General features: G+C 42.5%; 2 protein-coding genes across 8 annotated transcripts in view; both read left to right on the top strand.

Annotated features, from left to right (window-relative positions):
• ADGRG2 (adhesion G protein-coupled receptor G2) overlaps positions 1–5,972 on the top strand; it is a 60,167-nt gene extending 54,195 nt beyond the window's left edge. For 2 of the 5 annotated variants that reach the window (XM_063342627.1, XM_063342636.1), the window contains exon 28: positions 3,890–5,972. In XM_063342627.1, coding sequence (XP_063198697.1) covers positions 3,890–4,074 — 185 coding nt within the window. In that variant the 3' untranslated portion in view covers positions 4,075–5,972. Of the gene's footprint in view, positions 1–1,709 lie in introns of all 5 variants that reach the window. The other 3 variants (XM_063342666.1, XM_063342656.1, XM_063342647.1) reach the window with 3 other exon arrangements.
• Positions 5,973–7,690: 1,718 nt separating this feature from the next.
• PHKA2 (phosphorylase kinase regulatory subunit alpha 2) overlaps positions 7,691–23,835 on the top strand; it is a 48,301-nt gene continuing 32,156 nt past the window's right edge. For 2 of the 3 annotated variants that reach the window (XM_063342593.1, XM_063342585.1), the window contains exons 1-11: positions 7,694–7,881; positions 12,755–12,913; positions 14,298–14,345; positions 14,861–15,029; positions 16,454–16,536; positions 17,173–17,253; positions 19,389–19,487; positions 19,808–19,954; positions 20,189–20,242; positions 20,800–20,922; positions 22,647–22,742. In XM_063342593.1, the coding sequence (XP_063198663.1) occupies positions 7,804–7,881; positions 12,755–12,913; positions 14,298–14,345; positions 14,861–15,029; positions 16,454–16,536; positions 17,173–17,253; positions 19,389–19,487; positions 19,808–19,954; positions 20,189–20,242; positions 20,800–20,922; positions 22,647–22,742 (1,137 nt within the window). In that variant the 5' untranslated portion in view covers positions 7,694–7,803. Of the gene's footprint in view, positions 7,882–12,754; positions 12,914–14,297; positions 14,346–14,860; positions 15,030–16,453; positions 16,537–17,172; positions 17,254–19,388; positions 19,488–19,807; positions 19,955–20,188; positions 20,243–20,799; positions 20,923–22,646; positions 22,743–23,835 lie in introns of all 3 variants that reach the window. The other variant, XM_063342603.1, reaches the window with a different exon arrangement.

Genomic DNA, 23,835 nt, shown 5'->3' with positions numbered 1-23,835 from the left:
ACAGTCAATTTTTCAAAGAGAAAAATAACTTATAAATCTGTAATCTACGAAAGCCTAAACTGAGCAAAATTTACAGGACATTACTGCTGTGTGCCTAAGGTATTTTTCCCAATTGATCAAGAGTTGAGGCTAAGAAGTCATGCCATCAGCTAGATGGTTTAGTATGAAGTTGTAGAACATGCTCACAGAGGCTGTGTTGTCCTTGTTTCCTGGCATGTGCTGTCAGAAGACAGCAGATAATCAGTGGCATTATCTCAGCAGATAGTCTCTCAGATGGACAGAGTAAAAGCTATGGAATTTGTATGTGCTGCCCCCTTGATAGGTTACTGTCCATTTGGATGTACTAGCTGCGTATTGTAAAGAAACCACAACACTTCAGGAAATGGCATGTGGACATGCCCTGTACAGCTTTCCAAATTGAGCTTCTAAAATTAGTTCCTTTTTTTTTTTTTTTGTAATTCCTTTAGAAAACCTCTCTGTTTGGCTATCACACAATGCAATAATTAACATACTTCGTATCTAACAGAACAGTTGAGAAACAGAATCCAGTAACTCTCACTGTCATCAAATACAAAGCAAGGCAATATTTTTAGGTAGAAGTAATACCTTTCAAAGAGAGAGAAATTTTCAGGCACAACAAAAACCTGCATGTCTTGTGGGGTTTTTTTCCCAGCTATGTTAGTTAGTCTGATGAAAGTTGCCACCTCTCCATTCAATATTTGACATGCTTAGACACAGCTACAAAAGCATTTTGGCTACTTTTCTCGACAGAAAGAAAGATAACAGAAATGTCTTATTGAACTTGTTTGTTGTAGCGACTGAGTGAATGGTCCTGTTGTGGCTTTCCAGAACAAGTTTTTGTTGATTTGGGTAGTATTTTAGAATGGGATGCCAAATTGGTGATCTAAACCATTGAGTGATGCCAGTTCTGTGTGACGTGCTCCAGTTCTGTCCTAGTTTATTCACATAATTAGATCTTTCCAGTGTGACAGTCTGTATGTCCTGTGCCAACAGCTTCTCAGACAAAGCAGCTGAAAGAACTTTTATACAACTTTCTTCTTATACACTCATGAACACAGATGTCTCATATGATCCACCTCATCTCCTCTTGTACTTTATTGTATGTTTTGAATGCTGTGAACCCTGTACCACATCCTCCATTCATATCAAAAGGGTTGTATGATACTTTGCCTGCATAGTTTCTTTGACTAAATAATTCTTCTGGGTCTTTAGGACTTCCACAAGAAGAGGCTAAACTTATGCTTGGATAGAGTTAGTCCTCCCAGCAGAGCTCTTTGAGGCAATTCCTTACACTTAATCTTGCAAACATGGGGCAGTTCTATCTAAGAAGAGCTGGGCAAATGCCTCCAAAAGGTAGTTGACTGGTGTTAGATAGGAACACAGGAGCTTCTAATTTGCTGTACCTCATTTCCCTGGTCTCACAGCTAGAACTTCAAAATAACAGCTCCAAAAAGAAAACACTCTAGAAATTAAGATCTATGTCATAAATGTACTGAGCTGTAAACACTTAATGTCTTTGGCTTCCCTCCTTCCACTGAAATGCTATTCCAGATGCAAGACTGAATGACTTGCCATGGTTAAGTTTGGGGTGTCTATACAGCCTGTGGCTTTGCTTGCCTACTGGACTGTGTAACTTCATCTTTTCATGGCATACTAATATTTCCTTGTTTTCGGTTTTTCTCTTACAGGTTTGCATGTTTGGGAAACTACCATTAGGTATCACATGGCTGAACCTGCAGATTTCCTCACTGAGAAACAGAAACCACCCTTCTGAATTTGTTCACAGAATAGCCTTATTTTCTTCTCAGATTTTGCCCTAATGTTAGGGCACAGCTATTTTGAACACTCCTTCTAAAACAAAACAGTTACAGTCAGGCAGGGGGTTAAACAACTATATATGCACAATTACAGTGTCAGCAAGCATGGTGATTTTCTGTCATTTCAGTCTTTATCTGATTTGAATTGATTAACAAAGCTCTTCTCATCTTACCTTGTTTACATTTGTGCCTGGTTTAGTGCTTGATGGCCTTTTAAATTAACAATTAAATATTAGACTTTAAATTTAAGAGGTTTTGCATAATCTGTTGAGCCAATGCTTCCATTTTGTGGGTTCAGTGGCAGCTCGGTAGTTTGGCATGGAATTTGTAATCTTTGACAGCCATCACCACAAACCCACTCCCTTAAACTCCTATCCTGAGGTGTTTAAGTTGTATGCATTACATTTTCAGACTGGTAGTAATCTTTATTGGCTAGAAATACATATTCACGTGTTACTTAAAAAACACCGTCTTTCATTCTGAAGAAAAGTTTGCCAATGAGACTTTGATGCAACTGATATACTGACATCTGCTTGAATCAGTAGGGTAACTGCTGAAAGGTACGCAGTCTGCCTAAAGTGAAGGATTAGTTTGGGTAGACTGATACTAAACCTGTGTGCTTGGGGCACCTGGTCCAAGCAGAAGAGCAGTCCAGCCCAGTCAGTCAAGCAGCAGAATCCTTTCTGCGGGAGGGATTAAGTGCATGGGAGAGATGTCACCAAATACTTCTCCCTCTGGTGACCCCAACAACAAGAAATAGTTGAAGAGCATCCTGTAATGTGGCCTTTCCCCTTCTGGAAGGGTTCAGAAGCTTGAGGTAGTGAGAGTGTGAAAGGGGAGGACAGAGCCAAAGCAGGATTCTGCTCCAGGATAGGTGAGGTATTTGGTGGACTGAATCCAGGCATACTACAGAGGATCAGATTTTGATCCCTGTAAGAGAGTCATCTTTCACTGCCTAGAGGTTTCTCACCAATGTGTTTCCTCCTCCCAAAAGCATAAACTGCAAGCAGTTCCTATATTCACTGTTGTGTCGTTTCAGTAGATTTGATGAAATCTACTGAATCATGGTGTTTGTATATGAAGTGTTGTAAATATTAACACAAATAGCAAACTTGGATGTTTTATGGTTTTTATTAATGCAGATTATGGTATAAATGATAAATGACAGCTCTGCATCTGTGTTTGTGAACTCATTTCTCAGTGTTTAACAAACGATCCCCTCCCAAAAGAAGTACTAGTTCTGGTTTCGGTTTCCCCATTGTGGTATTTCTTATAATTTACTTCTACTGATATAATACATACGATATCAGGATTCTGGCAGATGTTTTAAACTTGACTGCTTTGGGGGAAAAAAAGTAAATTTCCAACCAGAAGCACTTGCACAAATACTTACAATAAAAAAAAATCCTAATTCTCATAAAAATTATCTAGAATGTGGTGCCTAGAGGTAGGAGATTCCATCCAGTGAATCGAGCATTTGTGGAGCGTTTCATTAATAGGCTTCAATCAGCAGTGGAATTACACGTTCATTGCAGATTCACCTCAATGCGTAAGATTCTCAGTCTGAATATGGCTTAGACCTATGACTGGACCTAGGTCATATTCTGATTGTCCTCCAGAAATAAATGCTGCAAGTTGAGTGCCTTTCAAAGGAAAAAAATACCCTTGTTTTCTCACTTTGTTTCAGATGCATGGCAAACCTGAGAAACCTTTTAAACTTAACTTGTTAAAGCAAAACTAGAATGAGAAGTATTTTGCGTCTTATCTAGTGATATTTATTCCATGTCAAAGTCTACATTCTGAGAATTGTGACCTTCTCTGCTTAAAATACGGAATCCTATCGTGCGTAAATATATTAACATCTCTCAGATCTCTTACTGATTTCATGCAGGAGAAGACATGTATACAGAATATGTACAGAAAAATACGCATATTGAAATTTTTGCAGGGATAAACAGAGAGTGCGTGAACTCCCTACAGTGACTGAAAAAGCATGGGAGACTTGATTCTGAACCTTTCTGATAGGGGATGCACTTTTTTTGTTTCAACAGGCCATCTTTCCAGTGAGAAGAATGGCGTTTCTTTCAGTGTACAGAATGGTGATGTGTGTCTCCATGACTTTTCAGGCAAACAACTTGTATTTCAAGAAAAGGATGATACAGGCAGCCAAAAAAGCCGTATCTCGCTCAGAAGGACTTCAAAGAGGGGAAGCCTAACTTTTATTGAGAAAATGTGATTTCCTTTTAAACGGCACATTGTTTTACAGTGTGAAGTAGAGATTTACTTTAACAGTTTTACATAATGTGAGCAGACCAAGAACTGATTTTATTTAATATATGGTACTGGAATTTCAAGGCAGCCATGCAATGGATTGACAAGGACAATTATTAACCAAAAGAAAAACAACCCAAACAAACAAAGGGAAGCTACTATTCTGACAAGGTATCTTGGATGTCAAATTACAGCTGGCACATTTCCCTTTTGATTCTTCATTAGAAGTTCTTTGAGTTTTTTTACATTTAAAGGAAAGTTTTGTTTAGGTTTTTTTTCATTACAACTAAGTTTATCTGGATGTAACACATAGTAATATTGTATAAATGTAGGAAGTTACAACTTGTGAGTACAAACAATGTTATCTTTAAAAATGTTAGCTACGCTGTCTTCAACTTTTTGTATGTTGTAGTAGCAAACTATAGTGATGTAAATAAGCATAAAAATATAAACTTTTAAGCATCTTAATGATACTTTTATATTTATTTCTTGTAATATAAATTTAAATATTCCTATGTGTAGAAAAATAATTGTTATTTTGCTTTAACTTTTATTGTAAGCTTGCATTTGTCTTTAATTGAAATAATTAACTTCAACATAGAATGATACAGAAGTTAATTTGTTCAGTAAGTGAAATCACTTATGGTGGTTTATATATATTCACCAGATACAGAACTGTAAATAGAAACACTATCCATCTTGAACCTTTAGCGACAGAGCTCAGTACACCACAGAAGGATAGAAACTGGGTATCATCAAAGTAGAGTGCCATGAATGAGGGACTGATAAATAATGCAGTCAGTAGGTTATTAAATACAACTAAGTTATGTTAGTGGCTTGAGTAAGTCAATGGAAGCTTTTGGCATTGATTTCAGCAGGGTCAATATTTTATCTTGCATGGTGGTTCCGGAGATTAAACACACTGCCATTTCTCATTTGCAGTGATAAAGAAAAATAGACAAGTGTTATTTTTTTAAAGAAAAACCACAGAGAATAAATGCTAGGTGCTGTATTTAGTAGCTGAGAAATTGTCTGTTTCGTTGTGTGGCTGCTTTTTAAGGGGCAGCTCTTGAGCTATTCTAATGATTTTTTCTGCTTGTACTTTGGCCGTTGGTTGGCAAGCCAAATCCTGAGGCCCTAGCTCAGTAATTTCTGAAGCAAAATTTCATGCACTTTGTGATATTTGTCTGAAAAAGCTGGATTTTGGCTCTTCCTGCGCAACAGCTGAAAGAAAATAGCACCCATACTACATTGTGAAGATTCTTCATGAACAGAAATTAGCATGAGCCCTGCTTGTGCCTCTTCCTCCTCACAGAGGTGTGCAGGTGTGGCCCTTGCCTTTGTTTCCCTGTGTTCTTGGGCAAAGGTTGGATGCTTCTGGTGCAAGAGCTAGAACAAACTGGCGCCATGCTGCAGCGTGCCAGACCCTGTAAAGGGGATTTTTTTGAAGCAGATGCTCGCTGGAGGGAAGCAAGGGTTTTGCTTTCCCAGAGCACTCAATAGGGAGCCTGGAAACACTCTTCTCAACAAAAAGCATCTGTTTAATGCCTCCTGTCTGGGGCTGTCTTGTAGTTCAGCAACTGAACCTCTTCGGTACTCAGACCCTCTTGTGGTTCTATATGCAACGCATGGGTCCTTTTGGTCACCTATGTCCAAGACAACTCTGAATATGCTTTTGAAGTGAGAACTTAAAGAACTTAAAGTATTTGTTGTGTTTATCCACAAGGTTTTAACTGCATGTTAATAAAAGACAGTACTGGAATGCTAGTAGCTGGAATGCATTTCTGTGAATGCTTTAACTATTTGTTTAATTGCCTTTGCACTGTGTCCTGTAAATTTATTTAATGTTCTTGTATTTATATTTTCAACTGTAAAAAAAAAGTAATAAATTTACAGCAACTACAACACACAAAATACATAAATTTTGTCTGTTAGATAAATGTGTTGTTATACTGGGCTGTGTTACAATTCTTCAGATTGCAAAAGCTGCCCTATGTAACCTCTTGGGGGAAATGCTGACCTAGCCCTTACATTTGTTGTCTTCCACATATTTTACCGTTCATGGTTCTAGCAGATCTGTTTTAGCAAAGAAAACCCTGACATGAGTCTGTCCAGGCAATGCTTGCCCTCAAGCCTGCTGAAGCTGTCCCACAAGAATGCTGTGAGCAAAAGCACATAGCCTGAGTTTGGCTTCAGTAATTAAATTCCCTATGGAAATGCACATTCCACTGTCACTGACCTGCTTGGAGTCTTCCTTTGTTTTTATTTTTGCTCACTAGCATATGTTAGGATTCTTCTAATAATTTTTATTTTATTTATTCCTGGGGATGGGGGAGTCTTTTCTGACATGGCCGCTTAAAAGCACACATGTAGGGTAGCAAAATTTTGCACCCACACCAGCATATTATTTTAGCTCAGTGAATAATTATCATCATTAAACTTGCTGAAAAAGCCTTTGCACGTTGGATGTCGCAGTAACCTTTTGGTACTTGGTCTCTTGTGCACTGCTTGTGGTTTAGCCACGGCAGCCCAGAGCTCGATGAAAGCTGCAGCCCCTTCCCAGAGCGCAAAGTAAAATTCTGTACATCAACTTGTGGCCGCAAAGCCAACTCGGGGGCACCTGTCAGGAGGTTTTAAGCTTAGTCATAGATAAACCGAAACATGCTGTGCACAGCTGTCACCACCTCGCTCAGCAAACGCATTCCCTAAGGGCAGGTATGGTGTCTCCTTCAGCACCCATCCCACGCTTACCACTCTTCTTCTTTCCCTAGCCAGGAGCGCAGAGGGAACTCACCAAAGGTTTTGCAACTGTTATGTAACACACACGTCTTTTAAGTCTTTGTCAAGTTTCTGGTTGTCTTTGCCTGACTTCCTGCTTTCTGCTCGCTCCTGTCCTATCCATGCTGGGAACTACAGCATGAATGCAGGCGTCAGGCAAGGGCAACTGGGGTCACACCTGTGCACGGCCACATGCCCGTAGGGAGAGGCCTGTGGGGACAGCAGGTTCTTTGCCATCAGAAATTGCTACATCTTGTTTGTTTATTAAATTGGAAAGCCAAGGCTGGGGTGTGAAGATATCTGATAGTCTTGCATTTTTTTGCTTTTCATTCTATTTGATCTCAAAATAGTATTTTTTAAGGCTGGAAAAAAAGGTCTTCCAAAAATTTTTCTGGCGTTTTGCATTTTCTCCTACAAACTTAACGAAGAGGACGTATAAAATCGCCTTTGTTTTTGACCATTTAGCCTGACTTTTGTCACTTGTCGCCCTCGAGCTGACACTGCTCGGCCTTGCCTTTGCTCCCAGCCCGTCCCTCGGACACTGACACTCCTCGGTGCCCCGGCGGGATGCGGGGCCCGCCCTTCGCCTGCCGCTTCCTCCTGCTGCTTCACAGAAGTCGGATTTAGGATTTCACGCACAGAAGCGACCCTGCTCCACCTCATTTTGTCGCCGAGACCGCCCCGGCGTCGCCCACCCATGCCGGAGGGAGGAGGCAGGGCGGCCCGCTCCGCCCCGCCCCGCCCCTCCCCTCCCCGCCCTGCCGCCGGCAGGGAGGGAGGGAGTAGGCCGTCGCCGCCATCTCCGTCTGCCGCTGCGCCGATCGCGACCGGTGGAAGGGGGCGGGCCTGGCGGGCGGGCCTGGCAGGCGGGCCGGCTGAGGCGGGAGGCGCGGGCCGGCCGGCCGGCCGTGAGGCGATGAGGAGCCGCAGCAACTCGGGGGTGCGCCTGGACGGCTACGCCCGCTTGGTCCAGCGGACCATCCTCTGCCACCAGGTGAGGGCAGCCGCCGCCGCGGGACGCCTGTCCGGGGCTGGGGGCGGCCGGCGCCATGGGGCCGGCCGGGGAGGGGGCTGCGGCGGAGCGGCCGGGGCCGGTGACCGCAGCCTGGTTGCAGGGCGACGGGGCTGGTGGAAGAAAACCTCTCCTCTCCCCGGCGCGGGGCCTCCGCTCCCCATCGCCTCCTTCCCCCGCCTGAGGGGGAGCGCGGGGAAGGCTGAGGCGGTGCGGCTCCTAGGGGGTGCGCGTTAGCCGCTTATATAAACGCGCGCTGTAAAATACGTGAGAAATACAGCAAGTCTGAGGAATGCCGTGCATAGAATGTGTTCGCCGTCCTGTTGTACACGCTCACCCGTTGTAACACTGTGTGTCTGTAACGCGAGTAAGTCCCGGTAACACAGAAGTCCCTGGCAGGGCCTCTGAAATATGTCTGTCGGCATCGGCCGGGTGTGAAGCCGGGGCAGGGCTGGGCTGGCAGCGGCCGGCGGGCGGGCTCCGTGCGGGGCGGGTGTGCAGCGGGGCACGTCCCACCCCCAAACGGGTGCGGTCCCGTCCCCGGCCTGACACTTGTCCGGCTTCTCCGGCCTTCGCTTTGGTGGAGCGGCTTCTCCCCGTGCTGCGCTGCTTGTCAGGCAGGGCTGCCCGCGTATGCGAGCAATGAAACAGCGAAGATGTCAGGGCTGGTGGGGAGAAACCGTGACCCGCTATCTGTTTTTTGGCCAGGGCGTATGCATAGTGCTCTCTGCTTCATGTGATCGCTTGGCCCCGGTGGGCTCTGAGGACTCTGCAGTGTCATACTTGGGTTAAAACAGTCCACTACATAAAGATGAGAGCAACAGGTTTTTTTGCACAAACCGGTCCCAAATATGCTCAGTTGCTGTGAGTTACAAGAAGCTGCAAAGCACTGAAAGAACAAGTTAGGACCCAAATCCGCTTAGGTTGGTAAGATTTTTGTCACTGACTGTTGTTGTGGGCAGAAGGTCTAGATGCCTTTGAATTAATGTTTGTGTACTAATTATTGTAAACTCATTAGAAACAAATGCAAGAACATAGTGTAAATTGTGTGAAAACATAATTTTGTTTTCTCACTGTGCTGGGGTGCAGGGGATGCTTTGAGTTGTGTTCCAGTCACTGCCTTTCGTCTGCGGGATGACCTTGGACAAGTCACTTTGGCTTCCAGAGCCTGCCTTGATTTCCACGTTTATAGGATGAGGATGCCGATAACAGCCTCCATTAGAGGAGAGATGGAGCCTCTGAGATCCAAAGATCAAACCAGCCCTGTGAAAGCCATGCCTTGATATTAATAGTTAACAATAACAACAAGGGTAACTTAATGGTAATATGGGAGTTCATACCAGTGACCCAGAATTTTGTAATTGGTATTTACAGTGCTTGGGTGCATGTTCATGACTCAGTGCTACATTTTCTGCTAAGTGCTCAATGCTGCAAAGAATTTGGAGGTGGGGGAAGGAGATAAGTATGTTTTCTTCTGTATGTGGAAAGCAAGTTGCAGGCTAGCAGCAAGGCAGAGGGACAACGATATCACAAGAGGGCCCAGGGAGATGCTGCAAAGCGGATTTCTAGATTTGTTTTCTATATCTATACTCTTCATAGTTTTCCACTGCAATAGATTGAAAATGTCCAGATCAGCTGGCTGAAGAGATTCAGTGCTTACTTGGGCAAGTTAGGATGGTTGTCTTTGGGCCACGTGCAGCCCTGTCTTGCCTGGGAGCAGAAAAGTCCATGGCAGGATGGACTGGGCTGCTGCTTCACTGCTGCTGGTGCCTTCCTGCTGCCTTTCAGGACAGAGTGAGGGAGGGGAATTTAAGCCATCAGTTTGGCCAGGAGCAGCCTGGCATTTAAAATGCTGCTGAGGTGCTGCTGCTCAGCATAGGGGTGATGTGTGACTGTGACCTTGTCCCTTGCATCCACAGGTGTGCCAGATGTGCAGACTGGGCACATCAGCTAGTGTGCTGTGACAAAGGGCAATAATGAGCTTGTTCTCATAAGGATGCAGCAAGGAGAACACGTAGCATGCTCAGGAACATTATGCTTTGTTAAGAACGTGTTTAGTACACCAAGGGTCAGGTTTCTCAGTAGTGGCAATTGGTTTTGCGTTCATTCCAGTCACTCTAAATCAATGTCGTTTTAGAGGCATATTTTAATTCAGAATATATGTGCTACCAGGCAGACGTGTATTCAAAGCACAGGCCTGGACCCGTCACCAAGGTTGACAGTTTTGGTATGCAGCGCCTTGCAGTATTGCATCCGTAGCAAACTTTTTCTTGTTTTGCAAGCGTTGCGTTCTGCAGCATGCACGGTGATAGGTACGGTCCTGTTAAAGGTTGTACAAGGAGGCTAAGACCAAACTACTGGCTCCTGTCTTGTGACCTGGCATCAGCTGTACTGGCCTGCTGTGGTGTGGGGTCTGCCAGCTATTGCATGTGGCCCTGGGGACAGGGACCAGAGGGATGCTTCGATACTGTAGCTGAGCAAGCACTGAAGAGCATCACCAGGAGGCTGTTCTCAGCTGCTTATTACACTTGTAATTTGAATGAGATAAGAAAAAATAAGAGTCTTAAGATATGTCCATAAAATAGCAAAACTTAATGTCTGTATACGTTTTAAGTATTGCTAGGGTACTATAAGAGAAAAGCATATGGAGCTGATAAGGAAAGCACATTGGGCATACATTTATGGGTAGCTCCAATTGTGTTACATTTGGTTTCGTGCAAACAATCTGTCTGCAGACTTTGCTAGAGCTTACATCAGTTTTCATCTGGTGGATGAATGAGACAGATGCAAATTAAATAGATTTTCAGCAAGATGCCAAATGTGGGCTTACTTGTATTGCGGCTCTGGTTAGAACCCCGCTATTTTTGTGCCTGTGTTGCTGAAGTTCTTATTAGCATCTGGTCCCCTGTAGGAACTGGTGTTGTGTTTTGTGTTGTTTTTTTTCTTCAGACTAACAGGTAGCCTTAAAAATAGGATTGGGCATGATACGACAGTTTAAAGTCTTAGTCTGGCAATCAGCTTTCTGTTGTGCTCTCAGCTCACAGAGCCCATGGATGCTGGGAAAATTCTTTGCTCTGTGGATCTGTGTGTGCAGTGATTTGCAGGATGAGAACCGCTAGTCCAATTAGCGATCACTGCATAGACGTAGTGCTTTGAAGTACTAGCTAAGCTAAAATCCCTTTGACATCTTTGGGGCTAAGTAGTGTTTATTTGAGCTCTTTAGCACCTTGCAAGGGTTGTACTTCTCATGTGGTATCAGCAGGTAACAGGAGAAAATAATTGCAGTTTTTAAGAGTAAGCACTTTCTTAAAAAAAAAAAAAAAAAAAAAAAAACCACAAACAAACCAAACCCACTCAAAATATTAATTAATATGTTGTGTTGTTCTGCTAACATTCTGAACGTGCACGAGAAAAGACATTGATGTATTGTCAGTCCACGAGAGCCAGCCCCAGCGTGCCCCAAGAGCTGGGACCTTCTAGTAGAGGAGCCAAAGGCGCTGAAATGGTGATAGCTGCCCTTGGATGTGTTTAGTGCGGCCTCTTGAAGGCAGGCAGGTCCCTCCCTGGGGACTGAATGGTCTTTTGATGGCTCACTTTTTCCTCTGTGAGCTGACTTTTCAAGTTTTTTAAGCACTTTGGGTTCATATGTGCTACTTTCCCCATCGAATAATGAGTAGGCAGGCCTTTCGTTGTTACTTGTTTTGTGAAGACCGTGCTGAGGGACTGTTTCAGCAGAACTACAGGTTTCTGCTCTCAGCAAGCCACTGGACATTGCTGTATTTAAACCATAACAATAGCTCTGACTGTGCCCAGTTGCGTGTGTCGGGCTGTCACCTGTGCTGTGTTCAGTTGTCACATGCAAAGCCCAGGAAATTGTAATTGAAGCTCCTCCCCCTCAAAACTTCTTTCTTAAAAATAACTACGGAAGGAGCTGAGCGAACCGGTGTGTGGCAAAAATGGAAAAATTGGTGTATATATTCTTTTTAATTTTACTTATCTTTATTATTGTAATCTTTGCCCCTTGTCACACCAGCCCTGGCAACTGATCTTTGTTCACTGAAATTTGCTGTGAATGTTAGATTTTGATTGAATGCTCTATCGACCTTTATCTCTCTACCTCATTTTTTTGTTAGTGAAGAACATACAGCTGAGAAAGATGGTCTTAAAAATTTAATGATAATGAAGTGATGGGAATAAATGAGGCAATGAAAAATTTAATGGAGTGTTTGGGGTGCAGGAGACTACTCAGTGTGCTGGTTTACAGGCAGTGCTGCTTTTCAACACCATCAGAATTTGTCTTTCTGTACGTTTTCCAAAGGAAGATGTAAAAAGGCTTTGCATGCATTCATGCTTTAGCTGTCATAAACGAAGCAAATAAATAAATAATAACACTTCATTAATTTCCAGGGAATTAGTGTTTTTTCACTTCCTCAAGATTATGCCACAGACTGGTTGCACAGAGAAGAATAAATCCCGGACTCAATTTCTAATGTTAACTCGGTAACCTCTTTTCCATACAAATATGTAAAATTTAAATTCCTGTTTCCTCAGTGTATTTCAAATTTCACCCAGTGACTTAGCTAATAATCCTGTGTGGATGAGGATGCCCAGCTGGACGCTTTACGTCCTGAAGTCTTCAAATAAACTTCACGTTTCACTTGTGTAAGTTTGGGAAAGAAATATGGGACCTTATTTCTGTTGGGAAATTGTGAGCAGCCACGGTGTGAAATCAGTGTGAAATGGTCGTTGGCTCCCTTTTGTTGTGTTACCCTTTGATGTAGAAAGAACCGGTGCTTCTTAATAGATGGGATTTCAGGTAGTAATGTTTGTTCTTTATTCCTTCTGCTGTGGTTAGAATCCAGTTACAGGTCTGCTTTCAGCTGGTGCAGACCATAAAGATGCCTGGGTACGGGACAACATCTACAGTATCCTGGCTGTGTGGGGGCTGGGGATGGCTTATCGGAAGAATGCAGACCGGGATGAGGATAAGGCCAAAGCCTACGAGCTTGAGCAGGTATGTTAAAGTTCAGCATAAACCACTTATGCTGTTTGTTTTTTTTCATAAGGTAGTGGTTTTGAACGGTGCATTCGCATTGCTGCTGTGTCTAGGATCTGGCAGGGTTTTCCCTGCTTGGAGTACGTGGCTTGTTCCTATGACAGCAGCATCGATGCAGCATGTGGTGTGCAGTGTTCCTGGCAGCATTCCGGCAAGCAGGATTTGGAGAACTGGCTGGCAGAGAGGCTAACATTTGAGTTAAAATATAAACAAAACAAAACAAAAACATGTAGGAGATGGCCAATTCTTGAAAATTAGGCTTCTGAGAGATTTTACACACAGATTTACAAGCCTCTGATTTAACCTTGAGATCCCTCATGAGGTGTATTATGGAGCAGAAAAGTCAAGCCGTGGTTGCTTGAATCCTAGGGCGGCAATTTACCTGCTAGACAATTCTTCCCTGTAAGAAGATTGCTACTTAAAGTAGCAATCTTTTAAATGTGCACTTGTGTCATCTCATGGAAGTCATACATGGTGTATAGATGTGTATAACCAGACAAGGTAGCGATCTCCAAACTGGTAAGACTCACATGCAGAAGTTAGATTTGGAAGGGTAGGTCAGTCACACAGTTAATTTCTGTAATCTGCTGCTGGGAAAGTGGGTATCGGAAGTGAGAGTGTAGAGGTGGGTTAAATGGGAAGTGAGGGAGTATTAGTGTCAGTGTCTTCCTGTTGTTTTGAAGGCGCTGGATAAATTTTATGCTGACATGTACTGCTCAAACCAGAGAGATCTGTGGTGACAGAATAAACTTGACTTCGTTTGCATGATCATATTTTGAGGCTATAATAATGTTTGGGTAAAAAGATGGGGTTGATTTCTTCATATAAGGCAAAATCCTGCACTTTTCTTTGTTTGCACTAAAGGCACTTTCTTTACATTAGTTGTCTGCTTTCTGTTGTATTGTATAAAGAGGGGAAGAAGCTCCACAGGTTTTCCAGTTATGTCAGTGCCTTGCAGTCACCTACCAGTGTTCCCCGCATCTGTTGCTCTAAAAATCATCATCATCATTGTTATTATTCTTACAGGACATAGTGTTCCTCTTACTTCCTTAGCTGGATAGAAGGATCATGGCGAATTGCTCCGCTGTTTAAGATAGAGTCTTTGGGAAAAGATTTATCCTCCTAGATAGGAATGTGTGAATAAAAATTCACCAGTATGTTTAAAAAAAAAAAACAAAACCAAAAAAACATGTAAAGCATTTCAGGCAAATATGCATTTTTTTTTTTACCTTTGTCAGGACATTAGTAGGGGTTGTGAACTTTGTCACTTTTGAATGTTGTTTGTAACAGCTGATGAGGCTGGCCCTGTTGAGGGTGTCACTGGTCTGTTTTGTTCCTGCAGAATGTTGTGAAGTTGATGCGGGGACTCTTACAGTGCATGATGAGACAGGTAATGTCATAGGTATGAGTTGAATTAGTACATGTTGTATTTACAAAGCATTTCATCCGAAGCATGTGTTTCTTCTGTCTTTTCTGTAGACTGATTTTTTTTCTTTTTTTTTTTTGCCTGTGTGTAGATGGTGGTGTGTGGAGTCTTTTAAATCTCTTGAGCAAAACTCTGATCTTACTTGCACCTTTTTGAGATTGTGCTTGTAGCAAATCACAATTTTGCCTTTGCAAACCAATTTTCACCAAGACTGTAACTCTCTTGGTATACCTGTAACTAAGATCTGAAGTCAGTAAGGTAATTTTACCTTATTCTTTCCCAAAGAGATGTGGATTTAGCTGGAGCCTAAAGTTAGAGTTGTGTTTAAGCACTCTGAACAATCAAAACATCACTGAAGTGAGTTATCAGGAATTAGGACCTCAAGTTTCTCCTCACCTAAGAAAAGTTGTTCATTTTGAAATAGTTTGGAAAATTTCTTCTGAAATGTTACAAATTTGAGTTTTGTGGTGTTTTTTTAGGTAGATAAGGTAGAGAAGTTCAAATGCACACAGAGTACCAGGGACTGTCTACATGCCAAGTATAACTCTGCAACTTGTGCCACGGTGGTTGGGGATGACCAGTGGGGGCATCTACAAGTGGATGCAACTTCCCTTTACCTGCTCTTCTTGGCACAGATGACTGCATCAGGTAAGCAGAAGATATTTTAGTCTTGACTGTTGTTGCGGTCTTTTTCTATTCTAGCTTTCATTAAAAAAGGAAAAAAAGTTGTAACTAGCTTCAAAGATCTTTACATAATTATTACTTGGAAGAAAATAATATTTCTCTGGAAAAGAGATATGACTTAGTTAGGATTTCATGTTTATAGTAACTGGTTGTGTCCATTCCCATTATGTTTGTTGGCATACCAAATACATAGTGTCCTGGCTTAACCCCAGCTGGCAACTAGGACTGTACAGATGCTCGCACACTCCCCTGAGTTGGTATGGGGGAGAGAATCAGAAGAGTAAAAGTGAGAAAAAAAAACTTGTGGGTTGAGATAAAGACAGTTTAATAGGTAAAGCAAAAGCCGCACATGCAAGCAAAGCAAAACATTCAGTACTTCCCACCGGCAGGCAGGTGTTCAGCCATCCACAGGAAAGCAGGGCTCCATTGTGTGTAGCAGTTAATTGGGAAGACAAAAGCCGCAGCTCCAAACATCCTCCCCTTCCTTCTTTCCCAGGCTTTATATACCGAGCACGACACCATAGAGCATGGAATATCCCTTTGGTCAGTTGGGGTCAGCTGTCCCAGCTCTGTCCCCTCCCAGCTTCTTGTGCACCCCCAGCCTACTCGCTGGTGGGACGATGTGAGGAGCAGAAAAGGCCTTGACTGCTTAGCAACAACTAAAACCATTAATGTGCTACCAACACTATTCTCATCCCAAATCTGAAACATAACACTATACCAGCTGCCAGTGAGAAAGTCAACCCTATCCCAGCCAAACCCATGGCAATCAGATATTCAGTCATGTCAGAGAAGGGTTTCGTGTTTGAAGACTACGTAGGGCATCCTAATGGACAACCAGGTTTCTTCAGAGTGTGTCAACATGGAGTCAGGTGCCACTAGTGCCATCTGTGTTCCTCTTCTTGCCGGTGCTGTTTTATCTTGTGGTCTTCTCAACTGTACTCCACCTGTGAGGATAAGGATTTGTTTCCGTGTGTGTTTTTCTGTCCTTGGAGACCCTTGCAGTTGGCCCCTGCAGAGCGGGTGCCTCGTCGTTCTGGTGGTCCCTTGATAGAGCACTAAGCAGGCGGAGGGGTGGGGAGCTGCAGGAATTGGGATGCACTGCTCGCGAGAGCCGGAACTGGCTCGGGTGTCTCTGCTTTGTGCCCACCTTGTCTGAATGCCATTCTCCCAGGAATGGTTTTTGATTGGTCTTTGAAACAGTATGTATTGGTAGCATTTGAAGTATTTTATTAGCAGCAGGTATTCTTTTGAAATTAGCACGAATTTTTCCATTGATTTCAGTGGGCAGTGGTTGGTAGCAAATAAAAAAAAGCATGAAACTCACTGAAGAGTAAATATTTCAGTTCTGACACAGCATAATTACTCTCTTCCCTTCTTTTAATCAGGGTTGCGTATTATCTTCACCCTCGATGAAGTTACCTTTATTCAGAATCTTGTTTTTTATATAGAAGCTGCCTACAAAGTTGCTGTAAGTAGTTATTTATATGTAAATCACCTGAACAGTGCTCAGATGTGGGTGGAAAATTATTTATTGATGGAGAAGGAAAATACAGACTTCTTTTTCCATAAGAAGATACCAGAACCTGTCAGTACTTTACATTGTAAGCAGAATCTTTGGAGATGGTGGGAGGGCTGTGGAGGATTTATTGCTGCCTGGGTGAGGTATACTTATTCTATCATAATAATAGTTTTTCTTTATTGATAATTAATAATATTTCCTGATGTCTCATTAAAATCTTATGAGCCTTTCTAAAAAGTGTTAACAAGCTTTTTGGAAAGTGATGACTTGAAGAGTCACAGGGAGGAGTTGGCAAAGGGAAAAGCACGCACAGGGGGAAGGATAAAGGGCTTTGTGTGTTCTGTGGAGACAGTGATTTGTGACTGTAGACCTGATCCTACTGGGGTATATTTTTATGTGCTGCTCTTTAAACATGAGGAGGGCTCTTTGGAGACTTGGAGCCTTTTTTGAATTTTTTTTATTTTTTTTCTTCCAGGCAAATAAACTAATTCCGTGCCGTGGTCTGGTTTTGTTTTGGGGCGATTGGGGGAAAATATTGTTTTTGCATATAATCTTGCCAATTTTTTCTTGATGTTGTTGTTGCAGGATTATGGAATTTGGGAACGTGGTGATAAGACAAACCAGGGCATCCCTGAACTGAACGCAAGCTCCGTAGGGATGGCCAAAGTGAGAATGTCTTCCTGACACCTCCTTCGTGGCTGTTCTGTCATGCTGAAGGGCTCTGACAAACCTGATGGCTTCCTTTGCATAGTCTTTTTGACCACTGCGATAGTTAACTGATTGTATAAGAATTTTTGTTTGGGTGTGAGTGAATATTTTTCAGTGTAAAATCCTTGTGATAACGGCTTTCATTGAAGGGCCTCAGCACAGTTGTTCCAGGGATTGCAAGAAGGGTACCAGATCCATTGAGGCATGAATTTGACAGATTCATTGAGGTGCAGTCTCATAACGTGGCCTCTAGTTTTCTCTTCCTCTTTCTTAATTCTCCAGCCCCAGTATTGTATGTGATGTTCTCGTAGTAAGACTAAGATAGATGCAAATTCTGGAAAACGGCAGAATATCAGCCTCAAAAATTATGCACAGCTCATTTAGAGAGAAAAATGAGTAAAGGTATACTTACAGTGGATATTTCTGGTTCCCCCATAGCAGAAGGTCACGGAGATATTAAATGAAGGTCAGAAGGCCGTGAATGTAAATGTGTAATTGATCTTTTTACATGGTGTCTGAGGAACTGACAGAAGCCAAATATTATTAAGGTCAAAGGTGTAGTTGCATTTCCGCAGGATTTATTAGTTACCAACATCTTGTGTGGCTGCAGGAGGGAGAAACTGATGGTCTTGGTCACAGTTCAGTCAAATAGTTATGGGGCAGTGTCCATGGGGGAGGTTATTCCTTAGCTGTCCAGTACGATTTTTTTTTTGCGCTGAGCAGTCTGGTGTGGATTGCTGTGGTCTCTGCACGACTTCTGGGTGCGTTGATGTAAGGACAATGTGCAGGACTTGCTGCACAGCTTTGCTTCTCTATGGCTCTGAGTTCAATAAAAGTGCTTTTTGGGATGGGGACTGGGGGCAGCACACTGGAGGCCCTGCTGCACAGGGTGAGGTAAATGCTTTTTTTTTTTTTTTTTTTTTTTAATCTGCCTCAGGAATTCTCCCTCTTAACATTTCTCTCCCGTGTCTGCTCTGTGTGGCTACCCGTGGCAGCAGTACAGCACAGAGCATATGCCTTTGAGTGAATCTCAGTGCCTTTTCTGCACCGTTAAGACTGCCCATAGTCCCGGCTATCAGCCCTTCAATGGGGATTTCTGCTGCTATCAGGAACATCTGCTGCTCTAGCACTGGGCTAGAGAGAGGGGCTCTGCAGAGCCAGTAAACCCCTGTTTGCATTGGAACAAGAAAAATACCCTTGCGCTTCTGCAGAGTGATAAGGCGAGCTGCACTGTGCAATCCTTCTTTTGTCAGAGATTGACATTACCGGGAAGCTGCAGGACAAAAGCGGTCATGGAGCAACATTCAGTGCTACCGCAACCCTGTAGATATGTATTTCAGAGAAAGGCTCTGCCGGCCTGTCTCTGGCTATCTGGTCCTTCCTCTCTTCCTGCCACGTTCCCTGCGTGGTGCTGCACACCCTGCTTCTTCAAAGGCAGGTTTTGTAGCCTGCTACGTTAAAGTAGGAGTGCCCAAATGGAGTCAGTGGTTGGGCTGCTAATGTCTTCACCAGGCAAATGGGTTACGGCCGAGAGGTATGAGATGTGGCCATTCACCTGTTGACCTGGAGCATGCTGTACCTCGGTTGGCTGTGGAGAGAGAGTAAACGTCACATTTCTCTTTCCCTCGGGAAGTGATAGTATCAGAGAGATGGCGATGCTCTCTTCTCTGGGCACTGGCCTCTACTGATTGTGTGGCGCCTTGAACAAGCCTTCCTCTTTGAACAGCGCTTCAGGCAGGAGGAGTGAAAGGCCACTGAACATGGGGGTTATTTTGGAATATAGTACAGGAGAGGCATTTATTACTAAGTACTTCAGGTATTATCTCTGTGGAAGCCCTGCTCCCCATTGCTTTGCATTGCCTCTAAATTGTAGGAAGGGTCGCCAGCACATCAGTCCTGTATCGTACTAGCGGAAAGACAGAAATACTTCCTTTTTCTAAAATGTTGCCAAGCTTTCCTTTAAAGATGAAAAATGTCTGTGAAGCAAACTTCTGTTTTATGTAATTTCCTTCTAAGGTTAAGCACAGGTGCTAGTGTGTGTACTTGGTTTAAAAGCTATTTAACGGTTTGGGATTGTTTGGGTTTTTTTGAAGGCTGCTTTGGAAGCAATTGATGAACTAGATCTTTTTGGAGCTCATGGAGGACACAAATCAGTGATCCATGTTCTTCCTGATGAAGTAGAACATTGTCAGGTAAAACTTAGTTTTCTTTTTCCTTTGCTAGGGTAAAACCCAAAACCCTCTCCCTTTTGTTTTTAAATGAAATGTTAATTAACCGAACCAGGAAATTGACATAATAATTATGGCTTCAGACTATGCTGTTCACCCTATTTGTAGTGGATCATGTGAAAGCGAGTGGTGTGAAGCAGTCTCGTACTAACTCAGAAAAAATAATTATGCAGTGAGTTCTCTGTCAGTTTGCAAATAGGATAGTCTATCCCATTTGCACTTGACAGTCTTTCGAAGTAGGAAAATTGTTTACATCTCTCTCGTTGTGTTCCTGTTTTGCACAGTCAATTCTATACTCCATGTTGCCACGGGCATCCACGTCAAAGGAGATAGATGCTGGCCTTCTCTCTATTATTTCTTACCCAGCTTTTGCAGTGGAGGATCTAAACCTTGTTAATGTGACCAAAAGTGAAATCATATCCAAATTGCAGGTAAGGATTTCCTTTATTTTTATTTTACAGAGGGGAAAAAGAAGCAGAACCTCCCTTTGTTAATCAAAGATCCTAATTAAACAAGGGTTGACAGACCTGAGGCATCTGTGCATGGAAGAGAGGGAGGAAAATCCCTAAGTGACACTTAAAACTCAGCACATACTTTTCTGCTGATGTTAGTCTGTGAGGAAGAACAGTATGTGAAGTTCTCTATAATTTTGTCTGTTTTTACAGGGCCGCTATGGCTGCTGTCGCTTTCTCCGAGATGGTTACAAAACACCCAGAGAGGTACTTCTGATATGTATTTTCAGTAGACGTTAGGAAGGATTTTATCTCTTGTTTATAGACGTTTTTTGTCTCATTTACATGAAGGGGTGAAGTTCTGTATCGCTGTTAAGACGTCTTGGTGGATTTGGAGGTAATCCAGGTATCCACCCTAGAAATGACACACATCTGAAGGAGGCTAAGGCTTGAAAACCAATTATTAAGGACAGAAATTAATTCACAGTTCTGTAAGAAATGAACCCTTAGATATGCTTATGGTGCCTAAGTGGAAGTGGTGTCTCTGAGGCATCCCAAAATATCTTTGAACTGAGGCAGAGTCAAGATTATTTGGGTGCAACCTAGATTCTGACACTGGGAATGGTTGATTTGCCTAGGGAACAATTAAATGAGTTTGAGACTGAATGTGAAAAAGAAGTGAAGAGGCTGCATGGAAACTATTTCTAGTGGTTCTATTGGTTTCTTAGTTTTAATTATTTAATTTTTTAATAGGCTGCCATTATGATTGGAAAGTAAATGACTAATTTAGCACAGTGACTAAAAAAGTACAATTGAATTTCTAGGATCCAAGCAGGCTGCATTATGATCCTGCTGAGCTCAAGCTCTTCGAGAATATTGAATGTGAGTGGCCTGTATTCTGGACATACTTCCTAATTGATGGAGTATTTAATGAGGACAAAATTCAGGTGAGGAAAGAAGAAATTACTTTCAATGGAAATGCAAAGCCATTTACCCACAGTATTTTGTAGCTTTACTCCATCTTTGTTTTGGTTATCAGTTGGATACCCCATCAGCAGGACGGGAATAGTCTCCAGCCAATGTCACCTTCCTGGGGAGTTCATGAAGTGGTAGAGGCTGTGGTGTTGTGCATGATGAGGCATTGTTGCCCTCTCGCTGCCAGGTTGAGTGGCTCTGTTAGCCGATGTGGTCAAACTGGGCTGAATGGGGTTTATTTGCCTGGTTCTATCTTATTACCAACCTTGATGCCCCTTTGCCAGTTACTTCAGGATGAGACCAGCTTCTTTATCCCCTGACTTCTTTGGCTTGGCTGCTGAGAACAAGATTCATAGTACTTTCAGTTCTATCATACATTCAGGCAGATTTTGGTTTGGATTACGAGAAGCTATTTAATTTTCACTAATTCCCTAAGTTACTTCACACCTTTACTGTGTCAAGCATCCAGTGGTCAGGGGATCTAAACTGATTGTAGCCCTCTAAGGTTATAGTGGCATACCTGCAGAGTACTAATGAATTAAAAAGCAATAAGTAGCCAGCACTAAATGTATTCATACCAAGACTTCTGTAGATTGTTGGCTTGAAGGAAGTAAAAAAAATATATGTGATTTAAAATTGCCTAGTATACAGAGGGAGATGAGATTGCTAAACATAACCCCTTAAAAAAATAAAATGGCATCAGAAACCAAACAGAGAATTGCAGGCCAAAAAGCCCTCTTTCTGTACCAGATGTTGTAAATCAAGTGAAATACTTCCTGACGCTAGAAATGTAAGTTGCTTTCCTGAACGCAGCAAAAATAGTATGGTGGAGAGAGAAATGGCATTATTTCATGAGGGGGAAAACCAGAAAGTTTTCAGTAAACTTCAGTCATGTCAATAAAATACCACTTCACAAAGCAGTCTCTAGAACTTAGTTGGATTATCTGGGATGGTATGTACCTGATTGTCTTTATTGTGTGCCGACGGGCTATGCTAGGGCATGGTCGGCCTGGGCAATTGCTCCCAGTTTCCACAGTTTAAACATAGCTGAATGAGTCACTGAGACACTCAGATCAGTGTCTAGTCTTCACCAATTACTGCTGCAAACAAGTGGTTGCAATGGCAGCAATTGTTAAAAAAATAAATGCCCCGAGGACTCAAAAATGGTGGAGAAAGACAGGATGCTGAAAATATCTGTGCCGTGACATGAACCTGTGGGTACCTTTTTAAGCAATTTTAAGCAAATCAGTTAAGAGAAACTTACTTTCCAATCCTGCAAAGCAGAATTCATAAAATCACAGACAAATGTGCATCTTGCACTTTTATAGATATTCACAGTCCTAACATCCATTTCACTGCATTGTCATCCATTGAAAATTCATGTAGGATTTGTTCCAGTGAATTCTTGGTAGATATACGTCAGATGTTTTGTCCTGCAGAGGTGCGTTACAGATTAAAGATGTGTGTTCGTGGTTCTGAGGCTGATAATATTGAGATGCTGGAACAGTCTCTGAGAATTTGAACCCTGATCTTCCATCAGCAAGTCATGATTCCCTCACCCACCACCACCTCCCCCCCCCTTTTTTTTTCTTTTTAAATGAACTTTCAGCAGAAAAGTACTGTTGGAAAGTACTAAAACTTTAACTTTTCAGTTTTGCTGACTGTAACGTGAATTCTCACTTTTAAAAATATTCAGGTACAAGAGTATAGAGAGGCTCTGGAAGGAATACTTATTAGAGAGAAGAATGGAATAGTGCTAATGCCTGAACTGTACGCAGTCCCTCCAGAAAAGGTATTGTGAAAATGCAGCATCTGCTTTAGTATGCAAAATATAGATGCCAAGATGAATGTCAGTTTTATAGGTTTGCTGTAGCTGATAAATTTAAACCAGCAATAAAAAATAACTACTGAATGTTATTTCAAAAGTAAGAGACTTCTCACAGCTCCTGCTGAGAAATGGTAAACTTTAGGCTTCCAAATGGTCATGTTTTTTATTTGGCAATCTGAGGGCCAGTGGAAATATTGGGGCAACTCTAAAGTTTTAAATCCTCATAGCAAGACGTATATTTAAGAAGTGCTGATGCTGACTTAGGAATGGAAGCTCAAAGAAGAAATAAAGCGTAGACTGTCCTGCCTGTCTAGTCTATTGATTGATTGTGCTCTTTCTTTTCCAGAGCTTGTATGTGAGAGAGAAACAGGTTTCAGATGGATTAGGGTTTGGGCTGGGGTTTTTGTTTGGTTTGGTTGTTTTGGTTTTTTTTCTCTCTCCTCCCATTGCTGTTACTGTTTACCTGATTGTCCCATTGTGACAGAAATTCAAATGAGCTTATGTGCTCTTCCATGCTATCTACCTGTGTGTCCCTCCCCGACAACTTTTTCTCCTGCTCCAGACTTCTCAGCCCTCACTCACTAAGGGTGTGGAGCCTCCTGGGTTGGTCTGAGTTTGGGCAGGGAGTGTCGACAGCTGATGTCTTGCTCGCAGATCTGAGGTCGAAACTCTGAATTGCCTTCCTAGTGGGAACAAGCATGTAAGAGTTGAGAGCCTTCTTGTGAATTTTGATATGATCATGATCTGATGAATGTGCCAAATAAACAGTGTAGATTTTGCCTGTCACTTATAAATTTTAAAATGTCTATGGTAAAGGAGTTATCTAGGAGTGTTTTTGCCCCTCCCTCAATAGATCTGTATATTGCAAAACCACGGCAGTTTTTCTTTTTCTAATTTAGTAAGAGTCTACTCTTGATTTTTCCATTGACTATTCTTACTAGCATAGGAAAGGTGGAATAGCCATCGTTTTTGGAAAGCACCAGGAAGCTAGGTAGATATCAGTGAAGTACAAGTGTCATCTTGCAAGAGGTTAGAAAGCAGACACACAATTACCTAC

The sequence above is a fragment of the Chroicocephalus ridibundus genome, chromosome 1 (genome assembly GCF_963924245.1).
Source record: "Chroicocephalus ridibundus chromosome 1, bChrRid1.1, whole genome shotgun sequence".
In the NCBI taxonomy this organism is placed as follows: domain Eukaryota; kingdom Metazoa; phylum Chordata; class Aves; order Charadriiformes; family Laridae; genus Chroicocephalus; species Chroicocephalus ridibundus.
This window is presented reverse-complemented; position numbering and strand designations above follow the sequence as displayed.